Here is a 24,984-nt window from a genome sequence, read left to right on the forward strand (position 1 = left end):
ATTGTACTGTTATAACAACCTGCACTCTTTTAAGAAGGTCTAGTTCTAGATTTTGGAGTGTGGTTGTAGAGATTTGTGTTCATTCAGCCTCGAGGGAGTTAATAAAGTCAGGTACTGAAGTAGGGTAAGGAGGCCTGGGGTGCACTCAGTGTTCCAAGTCATCCCCAGTAGGGTTGAGGTCAGAGTAAACTATATGCCCATGTAAACCATATGTTCATGGAGCTGGCTTTTTGTGGCTTTCAAGCGAGAACAGGTTTGGCTCTCCTTGTTCAAGTGTAGTGCTCTTCCACATCCAAAGATGCAATATGCAATTGTTTGCCTCCAACATTGTGGTAACAGTTTGGGGAAGAACCACATACGGCTTGAAAAGTCAAGTGTCCCAATACGTTTATACAAATAATGTACATCCCAAAAACTGCTGAATTGTTTAGAACGTGGTGATTCATTTTTCATAGAACAGCACTTCTAATGTGCGCCTTCTAATACTTTGTTGTTTCTATAGTAACAGCTCATTCACAGGGTTTGTTTCCTACACCTTCTTGGTACATGCATAGAAAAGGGTGGAGCTCCTGTACTAGAGGTGTGTGATAACAAAGAACAAACTAAAGCATGGAGGACTGCGACACAATACGCATGAAAAAGGCGAATATGATGAGAAATATGTACTTAAAAAGGTAATTATTTCTGTTTTTTTTAACTTTGGTTTGAAAATACTTTGACAATAACCAAAACCTGTCATTTGTTAGGTATAGTCTATTTTCAGCAGTTTTAGAGGTGATAAATATCATGATTTAGCCCATATTGCTCAGCCCTAACAGTGGTATGAGAGGAATAAAACACTTCACAACATAAGGTTGAAGGAAATAATAATTTTTAAGGTGGTGACAGGATTGTCTCAGGCTCATGCTGCAGTGATTATTTTTTTATGCTGTCATACTTATAAAAAGCTTCATAGATCTGTAGAGTAAAAAAACTGCACTGTATTTTTCTAAAAGAAATAAATAAAGAAGGAAAGCAAACGAAATGACCTTCCAACTAATCAGTTTGAGGTGTTTAACCTTTCCAGTCTTACCTTAGTGGAGAGCAGGCGAGTCAGATAAATCTCAGGCAGCACCTTCTTCCTGTGACTGTGCCTGTGAGACTTCCTAGTCTCTATGAGCTCATCATGGGGCAGAACCTGCATCAATCACAACATAAAGCCCAAATAAAGCAACTTGCATGCCAGGAACCAACCGCGCTAAAGACCGACAATGACCAATTCGACAATAAAAAATAAATAAAAAAAATACAAAAAAAAAGTTAATAGAGTGAATGTTTATAGCTGTTTAATAAACAGTAAACCTCAGTGAAAGGAAATGCACTCACAAGAACTTTTCATTAACGAATAAACAGAACTTTTAGGCTTTGTTTTTTTTATTTTTTTTTTATTTATTCATTTCACTCCTAAAGCCAACGCATCTGCAACTAATTCGACTTGTCGGTTTAATTTTGCCAACTTGGTTTTACATTAGCCAAAGCATTGTCGACCATGTCTCGTTCTCTTTCACTGCTTGTCAGTGTTCTGCAGCTTGTTCCTACACAGCAATTCCTCCAGACACGGGGAAAAACTTGCATAATCATCCACAGACCTCAAGTGTGTGCACGAGTGGGTGTGCTTGTGTGTGTGTGGAAGGAGAAACACACACTTACCAAATGAACGTACTTCTCGGTGTCCAAGTCTTTAGCTGCAATGAAAAAACAAACAATTTCTCAGTAAACCAAACGTCAGACACAGAGCCAAAGGTAAACAAACAAAAACAAAATGAAAGAATAATTAAAGCAGAGGAATTGAACATGCTAGGCTGAGGGAAAGGTTAATGAAAGAAAACCTGTGAAGTAGCGTGTGTGTGTGTGTGTGTGTGTGTGTGTGTGTGTGTGTGTGTGTGTGTGTGTGTGTGTGTGTGTGTGTGTGTGTGTGTGTGTGTGTGTGTGTGTGTGTGTGTGTTTAACAAGGTCAGGAAAGGAGACACACTGATTGGTAGTGGAGCCAGCTTAATGAGCTTTAGGAGCTCACCGTGATTACAAAAGACATTAGCTTTCTCTGGTTTACAAACACGTCCAAACAAAAGCACATACTGTACTGACCCTCATTATGAGTGCTCTGTTTGTGTGTGTACTTATGCTTTGACAAATTGCTTTCCAGTTTTTAATTACTTTGAACATGTACACCCCCCCAAAAAAAAATCAACAAAAAAAACAAAACAACAACAACAGTGAGACAAAACCAATGTATCGCACACACGATAGGTCTCATTGCTCTGCATACGAACGAATCTATTCACAAACTGTTGGCAAAAGAGCATTTACGCAAAGAATTTCGTATATGTGAGTGTAAATACTCAAAGAGACTCAGACCTAATGCTTGATGATTGTGCTTTAAAATTTAAAGAAATTTCGGATGACACGCTGCAGTGGCTGAGCTGCATTACTAGAAATGTTTGAAGGTGCTCTTTGTCAATTGAGCCATCAATTTATTATGATTTATTTTTAAGTGGATTTTACAGTATAGACATGCAACGAAAAAAAAAAACCAAGATCACCCAAACCTTTGTAAACACTGCAGAAACATATTTACACACAAGTTATACGATTTTGCAAAATTTTGTAACTACATGAGATGCAGTCAGAAATAATTCCCACATATTTCTAATTTTTCCATGTTGCATTATATCACTACTGTATTATTTTAAAAACCAAAGTTGCCATGGTTGCTCTTATTAATTTAAATAAATAAATAAATAAATAAATAAATAAATAAATAAATGGAAATTATGACTCTGCAATCTGTTAAACTGATGCAGATTTATTTTCATAGTTCAGTTAAATGTATTGTACAAAGAGGAAAAATCCAATTTATTGTACCATAATGCCTAATAAAGCTATTTAGTGTCCTCTAATAACAGACATGAGGCTGGCCTTTATTTTTTCGAAAGATTTCCCAAATGGGATTTTTTTCCCCTCTTCTTTTATATGGCATGGCAGGCCAATTTAAAGGTGACCATAAGCTAGCTTTGTCCCGAAGGCCCTAGTTTGAGGTTCTCTGCCTTAAATCGTGGAATCAGAGATTGTTGACCATTTCACAGAGAGCAAGAATAAAATTGCTTAAAACTTTTCAGTAGCTGCACCAAAACTGTAAAACAGTTTCCTACTTTGGGTTAGAACTGCTCAAACACTTACTCATTTGAAATCTAAGCAAAAAAAAAAGACCTGGCTTTAAATGTTGTTTTGTTTGTTAAATGTTGCTACACATTTTACTATACAGCACTTTTGTTCAACTTCTATTTGTTTAAAATTGTACTTTAGGAAAAGATTTCTTGTCATTCTCAGTGACTCAAATATGCATTATATCCCAAATGAAATAAAAAAAAATTTTTACTCTAATAAAAGTCTTTAATTCATTATTATGAATTATTTTAAAATCTAATGTCTACATAAATAATAAAAAATGTAGCAAAAAGCTTCAGAAAATCAGCACCAAATTTTTGTGAATACTGATGTACTTTGTTCGAAAAAAAAAAAAGATTTTTTGGTCATCAAACATTTATTTTCATTTCAGGTATAATGTTTGCTCATAATTTTCCTTCATACTGACAATTAATAATTATTCATTGAGTATTTAGTGGATTTGCAAAGAACAAATTAAAATTCACGACACATCAGGAAGCATCTAAAGATGTGGTTTCAAAAATAGAAACGTTAAAAGCAGAACATCACAGATCTCTCTAATGCTGTGAAAGAGTGAAATTACTTCTGACAGCCATAATTAAGATACATTAACTCTCCAGCTTTTCATGATGGCTGAAAATGATATGTTTTCAAAGCAACAAGTGGTTATGCTGGAGGAAAATAAAAAGAATAGGCTATAGAGCGAAATCATCGAGACGCCTCGATTTGCATCGAGTTGTTTTATAAATGTGCCGTAGCACTGAATGGGAATTGAATTTTATTTGAATTGTGAGTTGCTTGATGATTTCTATCCTAGCAGCCTTGTGTGATGGAGCACAAATAAGAGCCAGATCTCTGTCTGTAAAAGCAGGTAAATGTAATATGTGAGTCAGCAGAGCACGTCTAGCCTATTGAGCCTGACACACACAAACCAACACAAAACACACACACACACACACACACACAGAGCATCATGGTCATTACCTCTGCCCAATGTGTTATCTCGCTTGTCTTTCATGCTCATGGCCAGTGATGCCCCCTCAGGGATCTGTAAGGAGCAAAAGTTCAAAAGTCAGCGTTTTGAAGGGTCAGAGGTATTGCGCTCCACTCAAGAGGCAGCGCAAGCACTCATTAAGCCGGAGAAGTTTACATACTGTGTAATGAGTTAGACAGCCTTTTCACTGAGCCGAAACTGCAGGCTTCACTGCACTCATGGACGTTCACCACACACACACACACACACACACACACACACACACACACACACACACACACACACACACACACACACACACACACACACTTTTCAGCTCATTCCCTGTGGCACCTCGTGAGCTAAACAGTCACGCTGCTAAGAGTGGAAGGGTCATGACTGTTTGCACACACATTCCGTCTTATTCCCTTTTCTCCCTGTGGTCCTTTTTGTCTTGCCTCATGCTGCGACACAGTTTAAGAAACAAAGGGAATTTGGCAGAGGGTAAAGGACACCCACCTGGTAATGAAACACAGTGTTGAGCTTCTTCCTGCCGTCCTCCATTATAGAGGTGTTATCCAGATCCTGAAGTATTCGGCTGCTGCAGCCTCCACCGGGAAACCATTCTGGAAGTTAAAATCATTGTTAAACTCAAACATTGGTGTTGATAAATCCTAATTTCTCACTGTAACCTCTAACTGTTAACTCAAAACCTGATATGAAACACAATCCTAACATCCTTGACTGTAAAATGATTTAGGCTAAATGAAGGGTCAATAGTTGCAAGTGTGTTGTGAGGTAAAAGTGGGCCAGTGAAAAGTTTGCTTGACATTTGAAATCTGGGCCAAAAATGTCTCAAATGCATGCGACCGTACATGCATGTGTGTGTGTGTGTGTGTGTGTGTGTGTGTGTGTGTATATATATATATATATATATATATATATATATATATATATATATATATATATATATATATATATATATATATACAAATAAAAAGCTGTTTGGCATTTCAAGCCTGCACCCAAAGTGACCCAGTTGTACGTTCTGTACTAAGTTATGGCATCAGCGGGGTTAGTTTGTTGTTGTGTTCTGGTTAAATGGTGATGAATTAATCATTGTCAGCCGCATCCGCATGAGGGCCAGATGGAAATGTTAAGCTCGGGCTCATTTGCTCTCTGGATATAACCCTATTACTCCAATCTTGTATAATATTATCACCGTGAACTGATGTGTGTAAGTATTCACCCTCCCCTTGAACTTTGTCTGCAGTTTGTAGTGTTACAGCCTGAAATCTGAGGTAGATTTGTCACGAATTGACACAGAACTCTTAACAGTGATGAATTATAATCATGTGAGAGAGCTGATCCAAAAACAAAAAAAACATGCAAGTAGAAATGCAAAAAGGTGTGTACGTACAGGTCTTTACCCACTTCGAATGGAATTACAATTCATTTCTCTTCAAAATCCCCTAATTAGCTATTTGATAAGCAAATGTATTTACATCGAGTTAATGTGATTATGTGTATATCTTTAATGCATACAATTCAACTCTATTTCTCTAGATTTCTCAAGCAGAAGGCTGTGAATCCTTACACAGAAATTACTTTTCCATTTCTATTATTTGTAATAATTAATTAAGCAAACTAATAATAGATTTTTTTGTTACTATTACAATCCATTTTATTTGCATTTCTGACATAAAATCTCAAAACCATTTCAAGTGTACATTTACAGCATTTGGCAGACACCCTTATCAAGACCGACTTGCAGTTATTTCAGTTAAGCAATTGAGGGTTAAGGGCCCGGATTATGAACATGTTTCAAAATGCTGTTGGGTGGGGGAGCATTATAATACTAATGAAAGGCAGTGTAAACTCACATCAACAGAATGTTTTTATTTATTGAATGTTTATTTATTGAATGTCTTAGTCATCTGACTGAATTTATTAATGTACAAATTGTAAGAAAACTCAGAGTGACAAGTATCAGTCAGATATTTTGCTCTGTGAATATCTGATTTGTTTTATTTACCTAATTCGACATCCTCCTCTCGAGGCCACTGGGAGTAGGGCAGGTTCTTATAGAAAGCTTCTAAAATCTTCTCTTTCACCTGACAGATGGTGTCTGTGTTCATCACCCGCACACTCACTGAATCCATCCCGTAGCCTTGGAACGACACGTTAATGTTCTGCAACACACGCAAATGAGATTCTGACAAAAATAAACATCACTCGGATTGCTTTTAAATGAGGAGAAGACATCAGAGCGTGATATAAGACAAGCCCACACAGTTAGTCAGTGAGCCTCAACTTACCTTAGGTTATTGTGCATTTATTGAAATGAGCATTTTGGATTAAAAAATATGAAGAAAAAAAAAAAAAGCTTTCAGGCTGTCTGTACATGAGTAGTACCCAGCTTTAATGTTGAGCCAACATTGCCATGTCTTTCTGCAACATTCATGGTTAAGAGCTACAACTCATGTGCCTTGAGGAACGTTGTGGATTTGCTGATCAAGCTGCTTTCATCTCGTGTTGTGTCATCTGAAAGCCTTTTCAGGGTTTTATTTTTTAGAGCTCATTAGGACAGTTGCACAATGACATGACTTAAGGCATGCTATTTTGACGCGTTCGCGGGCAGACAAGAATGTGCCGAAGCGGAAGAACAGAAAGCCGAATATAACAGATATTGCACTAAAACGCACCAGTGGTTTGGCCTCGATGTTCTCTCTCAGGAGCCACTCTTCGTTCAGCGTGTATCTCGCTTTCCCCGTGATCGCGTCGATCGAGCCTTTGTTAATCTGCTGTTTGATTGCGCACAGGAGCAGGAAGAAAGGCTCGCCGACTGTCTCCTGAAAGGAAGGAGTTAGGAGTGAACATATTAACGACACCAACTGTTCAATTATACTTCTGAGACGTGTCGTTTTTAGGAGATGATTTGAATAAACACATCTTCCAGTGAATAATTTAGACTGAGGGAGAAAATCATGGCAGCCTGACAGTTCGAAAATAGAAAAAATAATAAATGACAGGGTGGTAACCCATTACTGTTAGCTCCCTAAATGTGATTATTTTGCTATAAGAGCACGTCTGGGGTCTTTTATTTCTTTTACACACAGCAGTTTGTCAACAATGACACATTTTGTCAATTTATAATTACATTTAATATTGCAGAACGCCTGCAAAACAAGTCTCAGGTACTTTTATCCGTTATGCTATTCCAGTTACAGCAGTGACCCCTTCTCTTGAATGGATTAGTAGTAAAGGTCTTGTGCTACTGAGTAATAGGTTGTGGGATCGAATCCCAAAAAATTCCAAACGGACACTGTTGGGCCTTTGAGCAAGACAGCGCTATTCTCCTAATTGTACATTGTTGTGGATAAAAGCTTCAGTTAGACAAGGTAAATGTATTAAGACAGAAAATACGGCAGCTTCTTACATTACAAAGAAAACGGAAAGCAAAAAATTGATTCGTCCTGAAGACCTATTGGCGAAAACAAAAATTCTGATTTGTACTTTTCTCTATACATTTGTAATAGGTTTTTAAATAAATTCTGGTATCCATGAAAAAGCTGCTGTCAGCTACAAAATACACTTGTGCCAAGAACAGGCATTTGAAATTTCTAACATTTACCAGATAGTTTTAGAGCCAAGCTTACACACCTGATTCATGGCTCTAGCTTTCCAAATGAATTGTAAATGGATGCTAAAAGGTACATAAAAGGCAAACCCTTTGTTTGTAGGGTTCTGCTTAAGAACTTTTCTTTTAGAGCAACCAACAAATCAAATAGCAGTTTTTTTAGGTTGTACTTTGGTTGTACTTTGAGAGTTGGGTTTCCAAGCCACTACGCTGTAATTGTTCTAGCACTTCAGAATGAACTTTCCATAGCCTGCCTTTTTCACAAGCAATTAAAATTATTCTTTGCTTAACTATAGATCCTATAGACTATATTTTTAGTCCTTAACCAATCAATTCTGCAAGTCACTCCGGATATGGGCTCCTGTAAAACAAATGTAAATTAGGTTGTAATAATTTGTGCTTCGTCCTCTTACTTTGAGGTAGCTGTACATGCAGATGGACATCCAATTGGTGAGCATCTTCTCCACCACGGATTCGGTGCGCCGCAGCATCAGCTTTGGGTTCTTTGAGGCAGACGCGTCGATCAAATCCACCAGCAGCTCCTTCATGATGCTGGTATAATATTCCAGTTTGCCATGGAGAGCGATAGTGAGCAGTGAGGCCAGGTTACATCTGGACATATAGACACACATCAAAAAGTAGAGGAAAGAAAGAAAGAAGAAGGGGGGGAAAAACAGACAATTGTTTTAATCCACTAGAGCAGCTGTGCTTCCAGATTGATACAGAAGAAAAATGGCTGAAGTGCTTCCATTTCCAAGTGTAAATGAGTGCGTAGGCATGGAAGACTTTAGGGACTGTGTCAATACAATGCCTCTTTCACATGTATGAGCTTGTGTGTGTGTGTGTGTGTGTGTGTGTGTGTGTGTGTGTGAGAGAGAGAGAGAGAGACCCACAAAACTGAGAGATGCGGTTAAATCTGGAGACTCGTTCAGCAGATTCTGAAGCTCCTTATTACATGTGAATATAATGCTGAGACAGCCATGAAGTCTCTGAAGTACCTCAGAATAAAACTCCCAGCATGCAACAGGGCACTGCAGTATTACAAAAAAAAAAAAAAAAAGCTGAAGACCACTAGCGCGACACTATTTTTAGTTCAGGATTTCCAGCACAATGCCTTTCCGACTTATTGTATGAGATTGCATGATTTGCAAAGAAATCTTTGAGTTGATCGAAATTAAAATGAATAATGTAACAATATAAATTCCTGTCAGTCAAACCAAACGTGTCAAGTCAAAGTTGACATTTAGGCGCTTGATGAAAAGATTACATAATTACAAAGCCCGCGTAACGTTTTACGGACCACGTGAATACTAAGTAGGAATGAAAATGCCAGCCAAGTGCCATAGACCCTAAATCCTTTGGGATTTATTGCAGTACATATTTTCTGCTTTTTAAAATATACTGTATATCGCTGTTTTAAGGGTTACCTGTCTCGGACAGCGAAGTCCTTCTGCTGTTCCAACGCATGAACAAAGGTGATGAGGAAGTGCTTGTTGTTAAGGAGAGTGGAGAACATGGTGATTCCCTCCTCTACATTGGGCCTGGTGGTGCTGGAAGGCTGATAGGGAGGGATAAAATAAGTAGGACAGAGGATGTTGAATCACATTACTGAGAATTGAGAAAACTACTGAGAAAACAGGACATTTTGACATACTTTGGGGAAAAAAAGGTTTTGCAACATCATTCTGAATCGGTCAGAATCAGTCAATAGTTGACACACAACAATTATGATATTAATAATCTAGCCTTATTAAGACTACTCTGCAAAACCAGTTACTTTGCATTATACCATTAGATTAATAAGTAAGGTCATTGCTGCTTTGTACAATTTCCTGATGCTGTTCTGCTTAAAAATCAGAGATTTCCGGTAATACAGCTCATTCACTGACTCATCAATTCTGGAGGGGGAAAAAAAATTCAATTCTATTTTTCTTATAGAAGATAAGGTTGTATCTGAAGCTGACAATCTGCTGTTTGATCTGAGCTTTACATCAAGACGGTCCAATATGGGGAAAATTGTCCAATATCGTGGTAACCTTGCAGATGTAGCAGTTTTTAAAAGGATGAGACAATTAGAAAGTCCAGCATGGTTTGCTTTACTTGTGGCTGGGGTACTTCTGAGTACCAGTACTTATTCCAAACTCTTATGTCTATGTAGTTGAGGCACTTTCTGGCACTTTCTGTTTCAATACATGTACTGAACAAATATGACGAGTCGTACATTTCTGAAATATTGTTTGGATGTTTTATGCGTCACTAAAACAAAAGAAAGCTTATTTCCAGAGATAATAATAGATCATTTTTCAGATGAAAAAAATAATGCTGGCATGGTGGTCAGTGTCTTCGGAAGAACTGTTGCAGGTTCTTTGAGAACCTTAAAAAAACTGTATGAAATACACCTGAGACTGCTGATTCCTTTTTAAAAGCTTTGAAAGATTTCTTAGGTAGAGGTTTCATTATTTCCTTTAATAAACAATTGTCTAATAATTGTTCTTTTAATAATATAATAAATTCATTATTTTGAATTTGCACACTACTGCACACATGTGCTTCAGTTTGGCTCAATTCTTGCTTCTTTTTTTCCCCCTGAAACAGACCTACTGTTTGTCCATTTCTGTTGTCTGAATTAAAATTGCTGGGTTCAGCTCCTACACGAAAACAGAAATACACACCAGGACGAGTCAGTCATCTGTAACTGTAATTAAAAGAAGAAAACAAAAACCCCGGGTGGCATAATGGTGGTCCCGCCTTTCAGCTTCAGAACTAAAGGTTAAAATTTTAATGTCTGTGTGGAGGTTTGCATGTTCATCCACTTTCCAAAATCATGTGTCTAGAAGGACCATAAAAAAAATTATCCCTAGGTGTGAATGAGTGTATGAAAGTGTATGCGCGTGATCCCCTGCGATGGACCGGATTCTGGTCCCGTGTGGATTTCCGCCTACCACCAATTGTTCCCGGGACTCTGGCCAAAATATAGCGCTTATTGAAGATAAACGGATGAAACACAGTGAAACAAAAACACTGTAAATTACATCCTTTTAATGTATACACTACACCAGTTACTCATATCCTTATTTATATAATTTTCCAACATATTACTTTATGTAGAATATTTGGAGATTTGGTACAAGGAGGAGACAAATAAAAAAATACAGGTGATGTTTTCACCAAAACAACTCATAAAATAATTGGAGCTGAATCCCGCACATATGACATTGATGGATGACTAAAACGAAGCGATCGCACCCCTCCAAAGCTCGCCTGTTAATTGCCTTAATTCTTTTTGTTGTGTTTGACCCAGCAATCAGACCTATCAAGCAAGAACAACGCGGATGTTTAGCTGAGCCGTGATGAAGCAGTCCCCGTAGAGGCTTTCCATATGCTCCTCATAAAAATAGTGAGGATGGGTGGGGCAGGGGGTAGAGTTGAGGGAGACAAAGACAAATGTGCATGTGAAGATTTATGTTCGTTGATGTGAGGAAAAAAAAAAGAAAGAAAAAACAAAAAAGTAGGAGGGTTCCTTTAAAGACGATCGACTGTGTGAAACACTTCATCACTGTTCCAGACCATCCCCCTTCCCCCCTCCCTCCACTCTCCTGACCTCAAATCTGTGTTTAACATACACACATGCATGAATTTCTACATACACACACACAGACACAGACACGCGAGTTGCATATAGATGCGTTCATTAATCATAGCATAATGGAATGGCGTGTCAAAAGACAAGCTCTTTTTCATTATTTCCGGAGATAACTTTGGGAGTACGTTCCCCTTTTTACAGCAACCCAGAAACCTGCAGACTCAGCAGCATTCATCCAGTCTGCACGTGTGTGTTTGTGTGTGTGTGTGTCTGTGCGCCAGTGTGTGTCTGTGGATGAACATGTAGGTTGGTGTGCTTTACCTGCCAATCCTGAAGCAGAGGGTGGGTTTCAGGTAAGGCTCTTGGTCCCAGAGCATCGGTTTCATACACCGGCTGAACCAGACTCCTCTCATAGTCTGAACACATCTACACACACACACACACACACACACACACACACACACACACACACATTAATATAATGAGATGAAATTGTAACAAGATTTTCTTGAGTACTAACTTAATGTGTTTTATTTAGAGATTTGCACTGCTTTGTAATGGGATTGAAGGGCAAGAGTGCAGGAATAAGGCAAGGAGAAAAAGAGATAGAGGAGAGGAGAGATAAAACAGGGAATAGTGGAGGAGAGGAGCGGTGAAAGATTGTGTTGCAAGGAGATTAGACTCCCAGTAGGCCAGCCGGCGGGAAAAGGAGCTGAGGTCAGAATAAAAGTATTTATGTTTCTGTTCCTACTGCTTTTCAACACCACACACACACACACACACACACACACACACACACATACACACACATACACACACACACACACACACAAACACACACATATAAACATACCCTTTTTCCATCCCATTACAAAACATTAGCCACTGCACCCTTATCCTACTTATAACCACATAGTCAAGGTCAGTGTGTGTGTGTGTGTGTGTGTGTGTGTGTTGCTTTCCTTGTCTGCGTGCCCACCATTGTTCATACAGTCGCAATGGAAACTGTAATGCTTGTGGTTTTTCAACACAGATGCAAAAGATGCATAGTTTGTGCCTTTGGTCTAAAACATTAACTGTAAGTCTGAAACAAATTATAACAATACTCCAGCTACAAACTATAAACATTATTGCAACTATTAAAAACAATACAAAAGCAATACAAAAGCTATAACTATAAACTATAATACACCTATAAATCTATAACTACATGCTATATACTACAACTATAATATAATGACCTATAACTAAACTATAAATATACTACAACAATGAAGATGATAAACTATATCTGCAAGACTGTTCCTTTAACTATAAAAACTATGTATTAAAATACAACTCCTAAAATTCTAAAACTTTAACTATAACCAATATTCTGCAACTATAAAAAGCACAACTATATTTAAACGTATAAACTATAACTATACTACAACTATAGATATATAACAAAAAATATATATTACTATGATTCTAAAACTGTTTAAATATTAATAATATAATATATTAATATAAACTTATAACTATACTACAACTATAAATCTTTAATTATATGCTATAAATATAAATGAATAACTATACTACGACCATACATCAATAACTTTAAACTATAACTACACTAATACTATAAATGTATAACTAAAGTATTAGTTATTTAGTTATTTATAGCTATTAACTATTCTGCAACTATCAATCTATAAATATACACTATAATTATACTAGTACTATAAATCTATAACTATACATTATATGTATAATCTATACTACAACGATAAATCTATAACTGTAAGCTATAATTATACTACTACTATGAATCTATAAACATACTATAAGTCTATAACTATACACTCAAAATTTAAACTAATACCTATATTCTGTACTACAACCAGACTATAAATTATAACTCCAAAAATATATTACTAGAAACTATAAATTATATTATAAACAAAGATCTCTAATCTGTAACTGTGCTTTAACTATAAATGTATATACTGTATGATAAATGCCAATACAAAACCTAAACCTAAAAATTGGAATTGAACATAACACATAAAAATATATATACAATTAATACCTTTACATCTATAAAAATATATCTATAAGTCTAAACCCAAGTCTATTATTAAAAATGTTGAAATACCTACAAACTCAAGCCTATCACAATAGCCACCATGATATAAATAATAAAATTTTTTTAACATTTATTTATTTTGAAAAATGAGCCGCACGCTCCCTTATCCACACAGTACAATGCTATGCCTACAGCTAAGCTTAAACCTGTGAAATCATTCATTTATTTTGTGATTAGTCAGCAAAGTATTGTATTCCTAGCATTATAAGGATAATCTATCTTCACAATGGGGCTAAAACATGCACACACACACACACACACACACAAACAGAGAGACATGGTGTTTGCCATTACCTTAGGGAAAAAGGTGCGAGTAACAAACTGCTTGTACTCAAGGAAGGGAATGCCTTGGCTGCGGTTTAGCTCTTTAGTCAGGTCAGTCATATCTGTCTGGAGTTCGGCAAATCCTGTCAAACACAGACACCCACAGAGTTACACACACGCCTACCCATATCCACCCTTAGACTTTGACATTTTGATTTATTGTATATAGTAGAGCACACGTTTTTTGTATACACATGTATCCTAAAAGTACACAATCTAAATCTTTCCAGGACATGAGATGGTTAGATGGTACCAGGCAATTGCGCTCTCAAGGAATATACATAATTTCTCACAGACAGACACACACACACCAGGTTTTTCATATTGTATAGAATTTTGGAAATTATACACTATATAGCCAAAAGTATTGTTTCGCCTGGTCATCAGTATGGTATGTAATTTTTGGGAATAAAAACTGGGACTAAATGTGGAATGCAATGTTTAAAAAAAAATAAAACCGTACTTATTACCAGGTGACCCAATAATTTTGGAAATATAGTGTATATAAACATCCAGAGGTGGAAAGTAAGGAATTACAGTTCCTAGCATTACTGTAATTGACTAGTTATTTTGTTTCCTTATACTTTTTAAAATGTAAAAATTTGTTTTTAAAATCTGTAATTTTACTTTTTATTTATGTATGTTTTGTTTTTTACTTAAATACATTCTAAATCATATTCGCTACTGAGTAAAAAAATGAATACATAAAAATAATGCAAGGGGGAAGAAATCGTTCCCCAGAAACTGCTGCACTGATTAATTGATAGGGGAGAACAAACATGCTAAACTCACAAGAAAGAAACATGGAGACGGACAAAACAGACGCCAGTGATGTAGACCCAGCCGAAAGCTAAATGCCATTAAATTGAATGTTGTTTAATGCGTGTGCTCACTGTCTGAATTCTGAATTTGCATTCGTGATTTCTCTTATTGTCATAAATAACATTATAACAGGAGATTTTTTTTTGCTGCAAAAGTGCATAACTCACATTAGACTCAAGTCATAGACTGTAGTGGTTATTGCAGTCTCTTGCAGTCACTCATTCATACACTCCAGATGTGGAGGGTGAAGACTTGGTTAGAAAAATCCTGGAATATTCCGTTAAGACTTTGCGTTTATAGTTGGCCGCTCATGTAAAGGGTCTGTAAATTTATATCCGTTTGCCGTGGAACTCAAGCCAAAAGTACCAAAAGCGTGATGTAATAACTGTACATGCCTAAACCTCTCGGAACACACGATATACATTATGTGGAAATATGAGGTTTGTGTCATGTGGGGAAAAGATACATAAAAGCAAACATGAAGTTAACGAGACCGCAAGCTGATACCTTGGTGTTCGCGTGTGTGTTGTTGCCAGATATTTCCCCATCTTTTCCCATACAGTCTCTTTTAGACTTGCATCCTGAATTGTGCATCTCGGCTAAAATTAGAAATTTAGCTACCATGTAAGGTGGGCTATGTGGTCTTACACGAGACGCCACACACACACACACACACACACACACACACACACACACACACACACACACACACACACACACACACACACACACACACACACACACACACACACACACACACACACACACACACACACACACAGAGAGAGAGACAGAGATAGTCATTCTCTAACTCACCCTAAGCAGTTAAACAAACACAATGGCCCACACAGCTATTCAGCCTACTGTTCAGAGAAAGCCAGCATATGATCTAACCGTTACAACCGTCAGTGACCTAACATATGATTACTGCAATATAAGCTGATTTTCTATCCAAATAAACACTGAATAAACAGAATTGTGCTAGTGGAATATTCCATAAACCAGACAATCCCAAAACTGAAGCCAACTTTCATAGGGTCACATGAGTTTCACTTCAGTAGCCTGAACTACAAGTAAAGGGATTTGGTTTCAGCTAAGTTGATCTTTTTTTTTCCTTTTCTGATCTTTCGCATCCTGCTCTCCTACAGTACCTGATTGGATTCATCACTTAAGACGCATTAATAGGGTGAGGGTATTGGATATTAGGTCAGTGCTGTGGGGTGTGATAAGCGTGGGTGCTCTTTGTAGGGATGACAGGAAGTTAGAGGCTCCTCATATTGTTTTCAACACAGGATGCGAGAAAAAAAAGTGCCTGTTTGTGCATGTTTGTGGAGCCGGTCACTGTGGAAACGTGCCTGAGAGAGTGATAGGGGTTGGGGGTTCATAGTGATCATGGACGAAGCATGAGGAAGTCTCTCTCTCTCTCTCTCTCTCTCTCTCTCTCTCTCTCTCCCTCACACACACACACACACACACACACACACACACACACACACACACACACAACACACACACACACACACACACACACACACAGTACCGTGGGTGGTCACTGGGTTTAAACTTATTATTGAGTAATTTATTAATTTACTGTTTTTTCAGTTTCAGTAGCCTGGTTCTGCTTCCCTAAACCTTACATTCCACCCCCACCCCCACCCTGACACTAACACACACACAAAGACATACTTTATCTAAAACAACTCATTACTTTAGTGGACAGCTTGTGATCTTTTAACTTTATGCCTATATTTCTCTGGAGGATAGTGGAGGTCAGACATTATAAATGACCATACACTTTGTCATATATGGGGCAAGTCATCCCAAAAGTTTGGCTGTGCAACTACTTCAAGTGTACCTCAAGGTTCTATGATTGGTCCTGTCATCCTACTCATAATTTTCTCTCTCTTATTAGTAAGTCGAGGTAACATCAGCTTTTTCAGCTACTACAGTATAAACAAACAACCATGGATAACTATAAGTAATAATCTCAATAAAATATATGGTGTAAGGTATTGGGACACCTAATTTTTCTAGCGATATGTGTTTTTCCCCAAACTATTAACACAAAGTTCGAGGCAGACAATTGTATATCTTTGGATGTCTTAGCATTAAATTTTTTTCTTTTATTTGAATTTGAAGACCCAAACTTGTATCAGCATAACAATCCCCCTGTGCACAAAGTGAGCTCCATGAAGATATAGTTTACATGGGGTGAAGTGTAGAATGCTTGCTATAGAGCTCTGACCCCGACCAGAAGCACCCTCTAAAATCTAGTGAAACATCTTCCCAAAAGAGTGGAGGTTATTACAACAGCAATTGTGGAATGCGATATTCAAGAAGCACATACAAATCTTATGGTCAGGTGTCCACAAATCTTTGTCCACACAGCCTCTGTTTAAACACACATTTGTCTTGCCTTGCTGAAATGACAGACCATTGTGTCCAGCTAAGCCTTTTCGAAGCTTTTTCCTTATCCTTAAGAAACATACCGTTTTCCCACTCTCACAGGTTTGCTCTGGTTAATATCAGGAAGAATGTACTGCACCTGTCAGAATGTGCAACACAGCTAATACTTCAGCCACCTGATATCGCATGGCTCAACTACTTTCTGCTGGCTGGTCTGCCATCTTCTTTTAAATCAATGCTGCAAACAAATCCAGAATATATAGGGAGTCTGGTTTTTAACCCTCCTAAATGCCTACTTTTCATCCCACCTGGCAATCTCAGTGTTAAGTCTAAATTCTTCATGATTTTCAAGATAAAAATCATCTCTGGTCTTTTCTCATGCATTGTGTTGCTTTGTATAAGCATGTCATCCTTTGTCTATGTTGTCTTTGGCCATTTCTTTTCCTTTTTAATAGGAATACAGTACCTAATGGCCGATATCAATACAGAACCCTCTTCACACTACTTTTTTGCAAGTCTATGTTACAAAATTATGAAAACCCAATGCCACTACATCCATAGGGGCAGGTGTAGCAGAGTCCCATCAACCTTTACAACTCCATACAGTTTATATTTCATTAAAATTTTAATGAGCTCTCTTGAGTGACCAGCCTTTTTTTTAAATGCGGCACTATTTTGCCTTACCTGTCAATGTCGTTGGGCAGCACATTTACCCGACCAAGCTGTATAGTGGTATTACCGCATCTAGTCAAATATGACTAGAAGCCCACTGAGGCAGGAATCATGCAGCAGCAGTCAACAAGACAGTTACTTTATAGCAAATGAACCCATTTAAATTTCCACAAGTGAACAGTAATGTATAAGTGTAGACAATGTATCTATAAAGTATAATTTCTAGTTTAAGATGTATTGAAAAACTCAGGGAGATTATGGGGTGAATAAAAGAGTAATTTATAGTGGATATGTTGATTCCTCAACTCTAAAGATTCCCTAGAGAGTAATTTATTGCATAAGTTGAGCGTGATGGCCTCTGGAGGGGTTTTTTGTTTTTGTTCATGTCATGCTTTACCCAGAAATAGACTTGTGTTACATCTTGTAATGACATGCAGTATCTATGCTGATTTAGTCAAAATCATGATTTTCCCCTTTCTTCATATAAACATTATTTAAGCGATTGTAGCATTGATGTGTATTGCCTGTCAGTAAATTAAGCTACTGTGTTTCGTTGCTGCTCCCTATCCATTCCTTCTGCAACTATCATGCACTTGTTTCTATTAGTGGAAACTTGGTTTCTTTCTTTATTTTTATTTTTTTGCTGCACTTGTTTCACTCGTCAAATGTCTAGACTCTTGGACTATATTCCGGCTCACTTGGAAGTTGCCTTGGGTAAAAAAATAAAACGCAAAAAACCTCCTGCCAAAAAAGGAATCCTGTGGAATAAGTAGCTCCCTTTACTTCTTTATGCACCCCATGTACACACTCCACATGCCTCCCTACACATGTATACACACAGCTAGCTCACAGCATGGCCTTGACTCCACTTGGTCAATCTCGTGGCCTTGGCGTCTCCGCTCGCTTTTTGTCTCGGAGGACTATAAATCTGTCAAAACACCCTGAAATGTTGATACTTAAACAGTGTACCCCCACCCCCTTCAGAACACTAAAACCCACAGAGAAAGGCTCTCTCTGTAGTGTTTCATTTCTCTCCACTTTGTTGTACAAGGTTTTTTGAGAAACTCAGTAAAACACATACATCCACATCCTCTCATCGCTCTTGTAAACACATAAGAGCCCCCAAATGAGATTTCCACTCTTTTAGGACTCATCCAGGAGCCTGCTTCTACACCTGTGAATGTGTGTTTAGGCAAGAGAGTGTGTGTGTCAGAGTGAGTGTGTGTCGGTGTGTTACCTTTCCGTATCTCCTCTCTGATCTGTGACTCCATTTCCTCCATCTGTAAAAGGGTCTTCTGCCAGTAACGCTCTGCCCTTCGGCTCTTGGTACAATACACCACCAGTGCTAGACACACACACACACACACACACACACACACACACACACACACACACACACACACACACACACACACACAGAAAGAAAATCAATTATTTTATTATTGCGTCCATCTGCTGTGTCAGGAAAAGATTGAACATTGGTAACATATTCAGTCTGTTGACTTTTATTTGCCCTGAGAACACTGTCAGCTTTGTGTGTCCTTCTCCTTATGTGAGTGTGTGTGCATGTGTGTGAGTGTGTGTGTATTTTTCTGTGTGCATAAACTGCTGAGAGGAATTTTGACCCTACTACCTCGCTTTTATCTGTTCTACATCTGCTGCATCTGTTTCCGTGAAGACAGACTGTCCATCATATCATGTACTTGATAAAGCACACATAAACACACACACTTACCCACTGTACAGAGGAGGAGAAGCACACAACACACCACAACAGTGACAGTAATGGCTAGTTCACTGCCTCCCATCTGAACCACAGCGATCACTTTCTGGAAATTACCGGCACGCACCTGAGAGAGAGCGAGAGAGAGAGAGAGTGAGAGAGAGAGAGAGAGAGAGAGAGAGAGAGAGAGAGAGAGAGAGAGAGATTAATTTGTTATGACAATAAAGGAATATCATCAAATCATGAATAAAAAAATGCTGTGCTGTTCTGAAAAAGAATCAGTTAAATAGTGAAAGTATATCTCTTTAACTGTTTAGTTCAGCTAAACTTGGAAGCAAATATCTAGGAAGCACATTCCTGATATCATTTACATTATAGCAGCTATAAACAGTCTTTGCCTAAATGCTCTATTTCTCCAAAAGGACAAGACAGAAATCCTGTTACAAAGCAATGAAAGTGGAAACTGGATAAAAAAATTTCTATCTTTGTTTAAAAAGCACATTATTATTATTATTATTATTATTATTATTATTATTATTATTATAATTATTGTCATTATTGTTGTCCAATTAAGTCTCTGTGAAATCCATCTCACAGATAGATAGATAGATAGATAGATAGATAGATAGATAGATAGATAGATAGATAGATAGATAGATAGATAGATAGATAGATAGATAGATAGATAGATAGATAGATAGATAGATAGATACTGTTACAGAAAAAAAAAAGTGGCACTATGACTGTCAACGGACACACACAGAGTAATGTGATTCTGGCATTACTTTGTGTAAGCAGTTTTATTTCTGCTTTTCTGCCTCCTGTCTGCGTCCAATGACTAATCCACACGCATCTCTTACTAAACAAATGACCCTCAACCAGTTTTATTTTGAATAATGGGGTTTCCAGGGATTGTAGTTTACAGGTTTACAGTAATATTCTCACCCACATTCTCACAGACCTCTAAACTTCATGAAACTAAATAATAATAATAATAATAATAATACGAAACCTCACACAACTAATGAAACAAATCACACTCATTTACTGCAGTCCATGTTAGTAATGAGTCAGTGTAAAACGTGACATGAGAGGACTTCAAATCCTCCGGACTTTCCCACAACAGCCGAGTATGTGTGTTTAGAGACTGACTAGAGTGCTGAGTGGAGCATTCCCGCGAAAAAAAAACGTACTCTCTTTTTTACAAGCTTTCTCTTGACCTGTGACCTATGACCTGAGACCTATGTAGCTCTCTGCTCGCCTTGTTTGCTCTGCCTTAATGCTTGTCGGAGAAGCGAATGGAATTCCTTTCCTCTCTCTTCATTGACCATATCAGTGGTCATTAGTAGGCGACAGAAAGCACTAGGTTTAAAGATAGCTGTTTTTCTTTGTCTAAAAAGACTAAACAAAGGAAAGGCATGCTCACTTACACACACATTTTTTTTAGAAAGTGTTTGATATCGTGCAAGGCCTTGATTAGCTCCTATTTTCCTGCTGAAATTATCTTGTGAGTCAAAACAGTGACCGGAGCGATACGGGAGTGCAGGCTGGTGATGGGTGTGTGCCGTCCTCTATGTCACTAGGACATGATGGGACATGCTGATACTGCTGTATGTTTGTGTGACTGTAAACCACTCAAGATTATCGTTTTTTTTTTCTTTTCTCAAGCCTGATGCGGGTTCGTTACTCTTCTTCATCTCGGGTAATGAGCTGGATGGATCAACGTCATGATATAAAAAGAGCGACAACTCTCAATTCTCCGCCGAGTGCAAAACCCATTTTTCAAATGGCTGGTGCAATCTGATTACTAATGCATTTTGATTATTTGCGATGAACATGTCCGTCGTTGCTTTTCTAAGTGGCTTTTCAGAAATCACATTCTCATAGTTTTTTTTTTTTTTGGAGAGGAATAACTCTCACTCCTTTTACCATTCCGGGCTGTTTAATCAAATGAAATTGTGCCGGCTGATGTTATTCATCAGGAGAACTTGTGCGGATTGCGGTGTAAGAAAACTCTCATCAGCGGGACGAGCAGATGGCGGTTTTTCTGAGCGAGGAAAAGCGCGCGGCGCTGTGGTTGGAGGAAAGGCTTGCGGGTAATGAAGCCGAACTCACAGTGACAGACAGCTCTCCGCTCCTGGAGCTCAGCGTTCTGTTGATGGTGCAGTGGAACATCTGTTTGTTGTCGAAGCTGATGTCACAGCGCTCCGAGCCAATCATGACAGAGTACTCGTCCTGAGTCAGGTCCAAATCGCTCGGCCCTTTCTGTTGGCAAAAAAAGAGGACAAAAGTCATTCAACAATAATTACTTTTGGAGGACAAATGAAAGCTAAAAACCTCTACAGTTCAGTATGCTTTATATCATATCCATTTGCAAATTCCAGTGCTGAAGACAAAAAAAAAGTAGCTGTGTAGAAATAAGTTGCTTGTAGTCAAACAGTGAAGTGAATCAATATTCATTTAATTGCAATAAGATAACTATATACAGCTTTCTGAGAAGTTTCTATGTGTTGCTTTAATGATTATTTCTTTGGTTCTGATCCATTTTTTCTACATAAAACTACCCTTAACCTAAAGATATTTAAAGAATATTCATCATCTTTTCCAAATTCATCATTTGGAAGTTTGGTGATGACATTATATAGCTACTGTTTGATGCACTTTTCATGCTGAATCTTATCCTTTTACATAAAATCAATATTCAATGTCTAAATATATTTAAATAAAACTTTATAAAGCATTTAAGTAAGAGAATTCTATGTTTATTTTACTTGTCTGGCAACCCTGGCTATAGCATAGAGAAAACCTATGTTAAATTCCTCAAAATATATGATTATGATCCCACAAAAAATAAAGAAATGAATCAAATCAAAATCATCTTTTGTTTCAGTTTAACTGACTTCGAGTCGATTCTACACGAATACCTGAATCATTACAACTCATTAAATCTCCGCAGTGAAAAGGGGAGAAATTAAGTCAGGTTAAATTAAATTGTAAAATGCTGAGCAAACACTTTAGTTGAGAAGGAACTAAGAGGTCTGGAACAACTGCTTAATGTCCCAATTATTAAATTTCAATATACTGCTTTACTAATTTACATGCAAAAATTGGAGGCAAACCAGCCAGAAATGCTTTACACAAAGAACACGTTTTCTATCCAGACGTAAATTCTGTATAAGTAGCTCCTGGCTGTAGAGCAGACACATTGCCGTGACTAATTATTTAAGCAGCTGTTCCAATTGCTGGTGTTCTTTTAGCTTAAGGAAGACACTCTGTGTGTTTTGCAGCCTAATATAATAAACAAGAAAATTTTCTTGAAATGCTGCATTATATCAATTGTTCAGATATCTACCACCTTGGACTGCAACGATTTCATAAATATACATCTTGTTCTGAGAAACTTGTTGAGTGAAAAACATGAAATCAGTTCTACAGCAAGAAATATGTGACCTCCATATTCCCAAGAGTTTTCATTCCCAAGAATTTTCAAAACAAACAAACAAAAAAAAAAACAGGATCAGTGATGCATCAGCTGTATTAATGCTATATTTCCGTTTGGTTGGTCCATTTATTTAACCCAGAAAGAAATTCATATAAATATACATTGATATACATATTAAAATATAAAAATGTATAACATTGTGAGGGTGTGATGTGATGGTGCAGTGGTGGTTTGACGTTGCAGTTAGTTTAAAAGGGAATTTCTCAAAATTTTGTGAGAAATGCTTTGGTATGTAAAGTGTACACTTTGTTCTTTATTACACATGGATTAAATGACTACTGTGACTGCTTACATAATAAACGCAATGGGAAAAATAGTTTGGACAAATTCTGTTTGTGGGTGTGTACAGCAGGTGTCCTATCCTGCTTCCTCAAGCAGTGTGTGTGTGTGTGTGTGTGTGTGTGTGTGTGTGTGTGTGTGTGTGTGTGTGTGTGTGTGTGTGTATGTGTGTGTGTTTGTGTGTGAGAGAGAGAGAGAGAGAGAGAGAGAGAGAGAGAGAGAGAGAGAGAGAGAGAGAGAGAGAGCACACAAGGAGGGGACAGTGTTTACAAAGGAAGAGATTTCCGGAATCTCTGATTAAACTCTTGGGACTTGCGTCCCTTTCCTCTGACCACCCATCAACAAACACTTCCTAACACACACACATACCAGGTCTGTCAACAAAATACTTTGAATTACACTACATTCCTTTATTTATAACCCTAATGACCTAGTATTAGTTACATATGGGCAACACACACACACACACACACACACACACACACACACACACACACACACACACACACACACACACACACACACACACACAAAAATACACTTATTTACATTCACACACGCATTACCATCAGTTATGTGTGCATCAAAACAGGAACACATTAAATGACATTCCAAGCAAAATCAAAACTGGAACCAAGTAAACAAATTCTTCACCACACACACACACACACACACACACACACACACACACACACACACACACACACACACACACACACACACACACGCACACGCACACACACACACAGACATACACACAATCAAATCTTTCCATTGTCTTTGTTAAAGCCCATTCACATGAAGTTTCCAGTTAGCTCCATTACTTGTTCCAGTGTGTGCAAGCATTCGGTACACTTACATAGAGAAACGCACACACACACACACACACACACACACACACACACACACACACACACACACACAAACCCGCACACACTCCCAATCAGCCAAAAGCTCTCTGGCTTATGCCTCAGACGTGCCATCAATCCCTGCCTCCCTTTCTCCCTCCCTCCCTCTTTTCCTCCCTCACGTCCTCATCCCGCTATTCTTCTGCAGGAAATAAACACTCCTAGACCTGGCATGGGACTTCCTGTCAGGCCTCCACAAGATTCCTGATGAATCCGAGCCCACAGGTTTCGCACGTCTGTATGACTTCCTGATGTGCGTGTGTGTGTGTGTGTGTGTGTGTGTGTGCAACCACGTGTGTGTAAGCAGTCTCATCTTGAATTGCACAGCACGCTTTTATGATGCTATTACAGCCATGAGGAACACGTGTGAACTGCACACATACACGCGCGCACACATACGCTCGCACGCACGCACGCACGCACACAAAATGCCTTGTGTCAGCTGAACAGCGGAGGTCATATAGAGCTGGGTGGCTGGGCTTAAGTGGGCCTGGCGTCTGCCATAATAAAACTCTTTGATGTGCTGGTGTGTGTATGTGTGTGTGTGCGAGTGTGTGAGCGAGAATTTATAGGGTTCTATTTTCATGGAACTTAGTGTTGTAACACCAGCATAAACCAATCCCCCCCACTCCCCCCACCACTTCTCGTTCTTACCCGGTTTCTATTTCCGAGTGCCGTAGCAGAGAGTGTGACATTACAAATTCTGACATTTTACCAAGAACATGTCCACACATCCACACACCAGTGTCACCACATTTTCTGCCTGGTTTTGCATTTTGGGCCATGATTATTGAAATTGGGCATAAAAAAACAGTTGCGA

At 38.1% G+C, this 24,984-nt stretch overlaps 1 protein-coding gene across 1 annotated transcript in view; it reads right to left on the bottom strand.

The window, feature by feature from the left end:
- Positions 1-24,984, bottom strand: part of plxnd1 (plexin D1) — a 93,256-nt gene that overhangs the window by 9,311 nt on the left and 58,961 nt on the right. Inside the window, exons 19-31 of the mRNA XM_083554337.1 lie at positions 21,591-21,740; positions 19,488-19,602; positions 18,990-19,097; positions 13,823-13,935; positions 11,722-11,826; positions 9,245-9,375; positions 8,231-8,429; positions 6,883-7,029; positions 6,213-6,369; positions 4,697-4,803; positions 4,189-4,252; positions 1,690-1,724; positions 1,073-1,177 (exon numbers count right to left, since the gene is read on the bottom strand). Of these exons, the coding sequence (XP_083410463.1) occupies positions 1,073-1,177; positions 1,690-1,724; positions 4,189-4,252; positions 4,697-4,803; positions 6,213-6,369; positions 6,883-7,029; positions 8,231-8,429; positions 9,245-9,375; positions 11,722-11,826; positions 13,823-13,935; positions 18,990-19,097; positions 19,488-19,602; positions 21,591-21,740 (1,536 nt within the window). The remainder of the gene's footprint in view (positions 1-1,072; positions 1,178-1,689; positions 1,725-4,188; positions 4,253-4,696; positions 4,804-6,212; positions 6,370-6,882; positions 7,030-8,230; positions 8,430-9,244; positions 9,376-11,721; positions 11,827-13,822; positions 13,936-18,989; positions 19,098-19,487; positions 19,603-21,590; positions 21,741-24,984) is intronic.

This window comes from Silurus aristotelis (assembly GCF_946808225.1).
Source record: "Silurus aristotelis genome assembly, chromosome: 11".
Lineage (NCBI taxonomy): Eukaryota > Metazoa > Chordata > Actinopteri > Siluriformes > Siluridae > Silurus > Silurus aristotelis.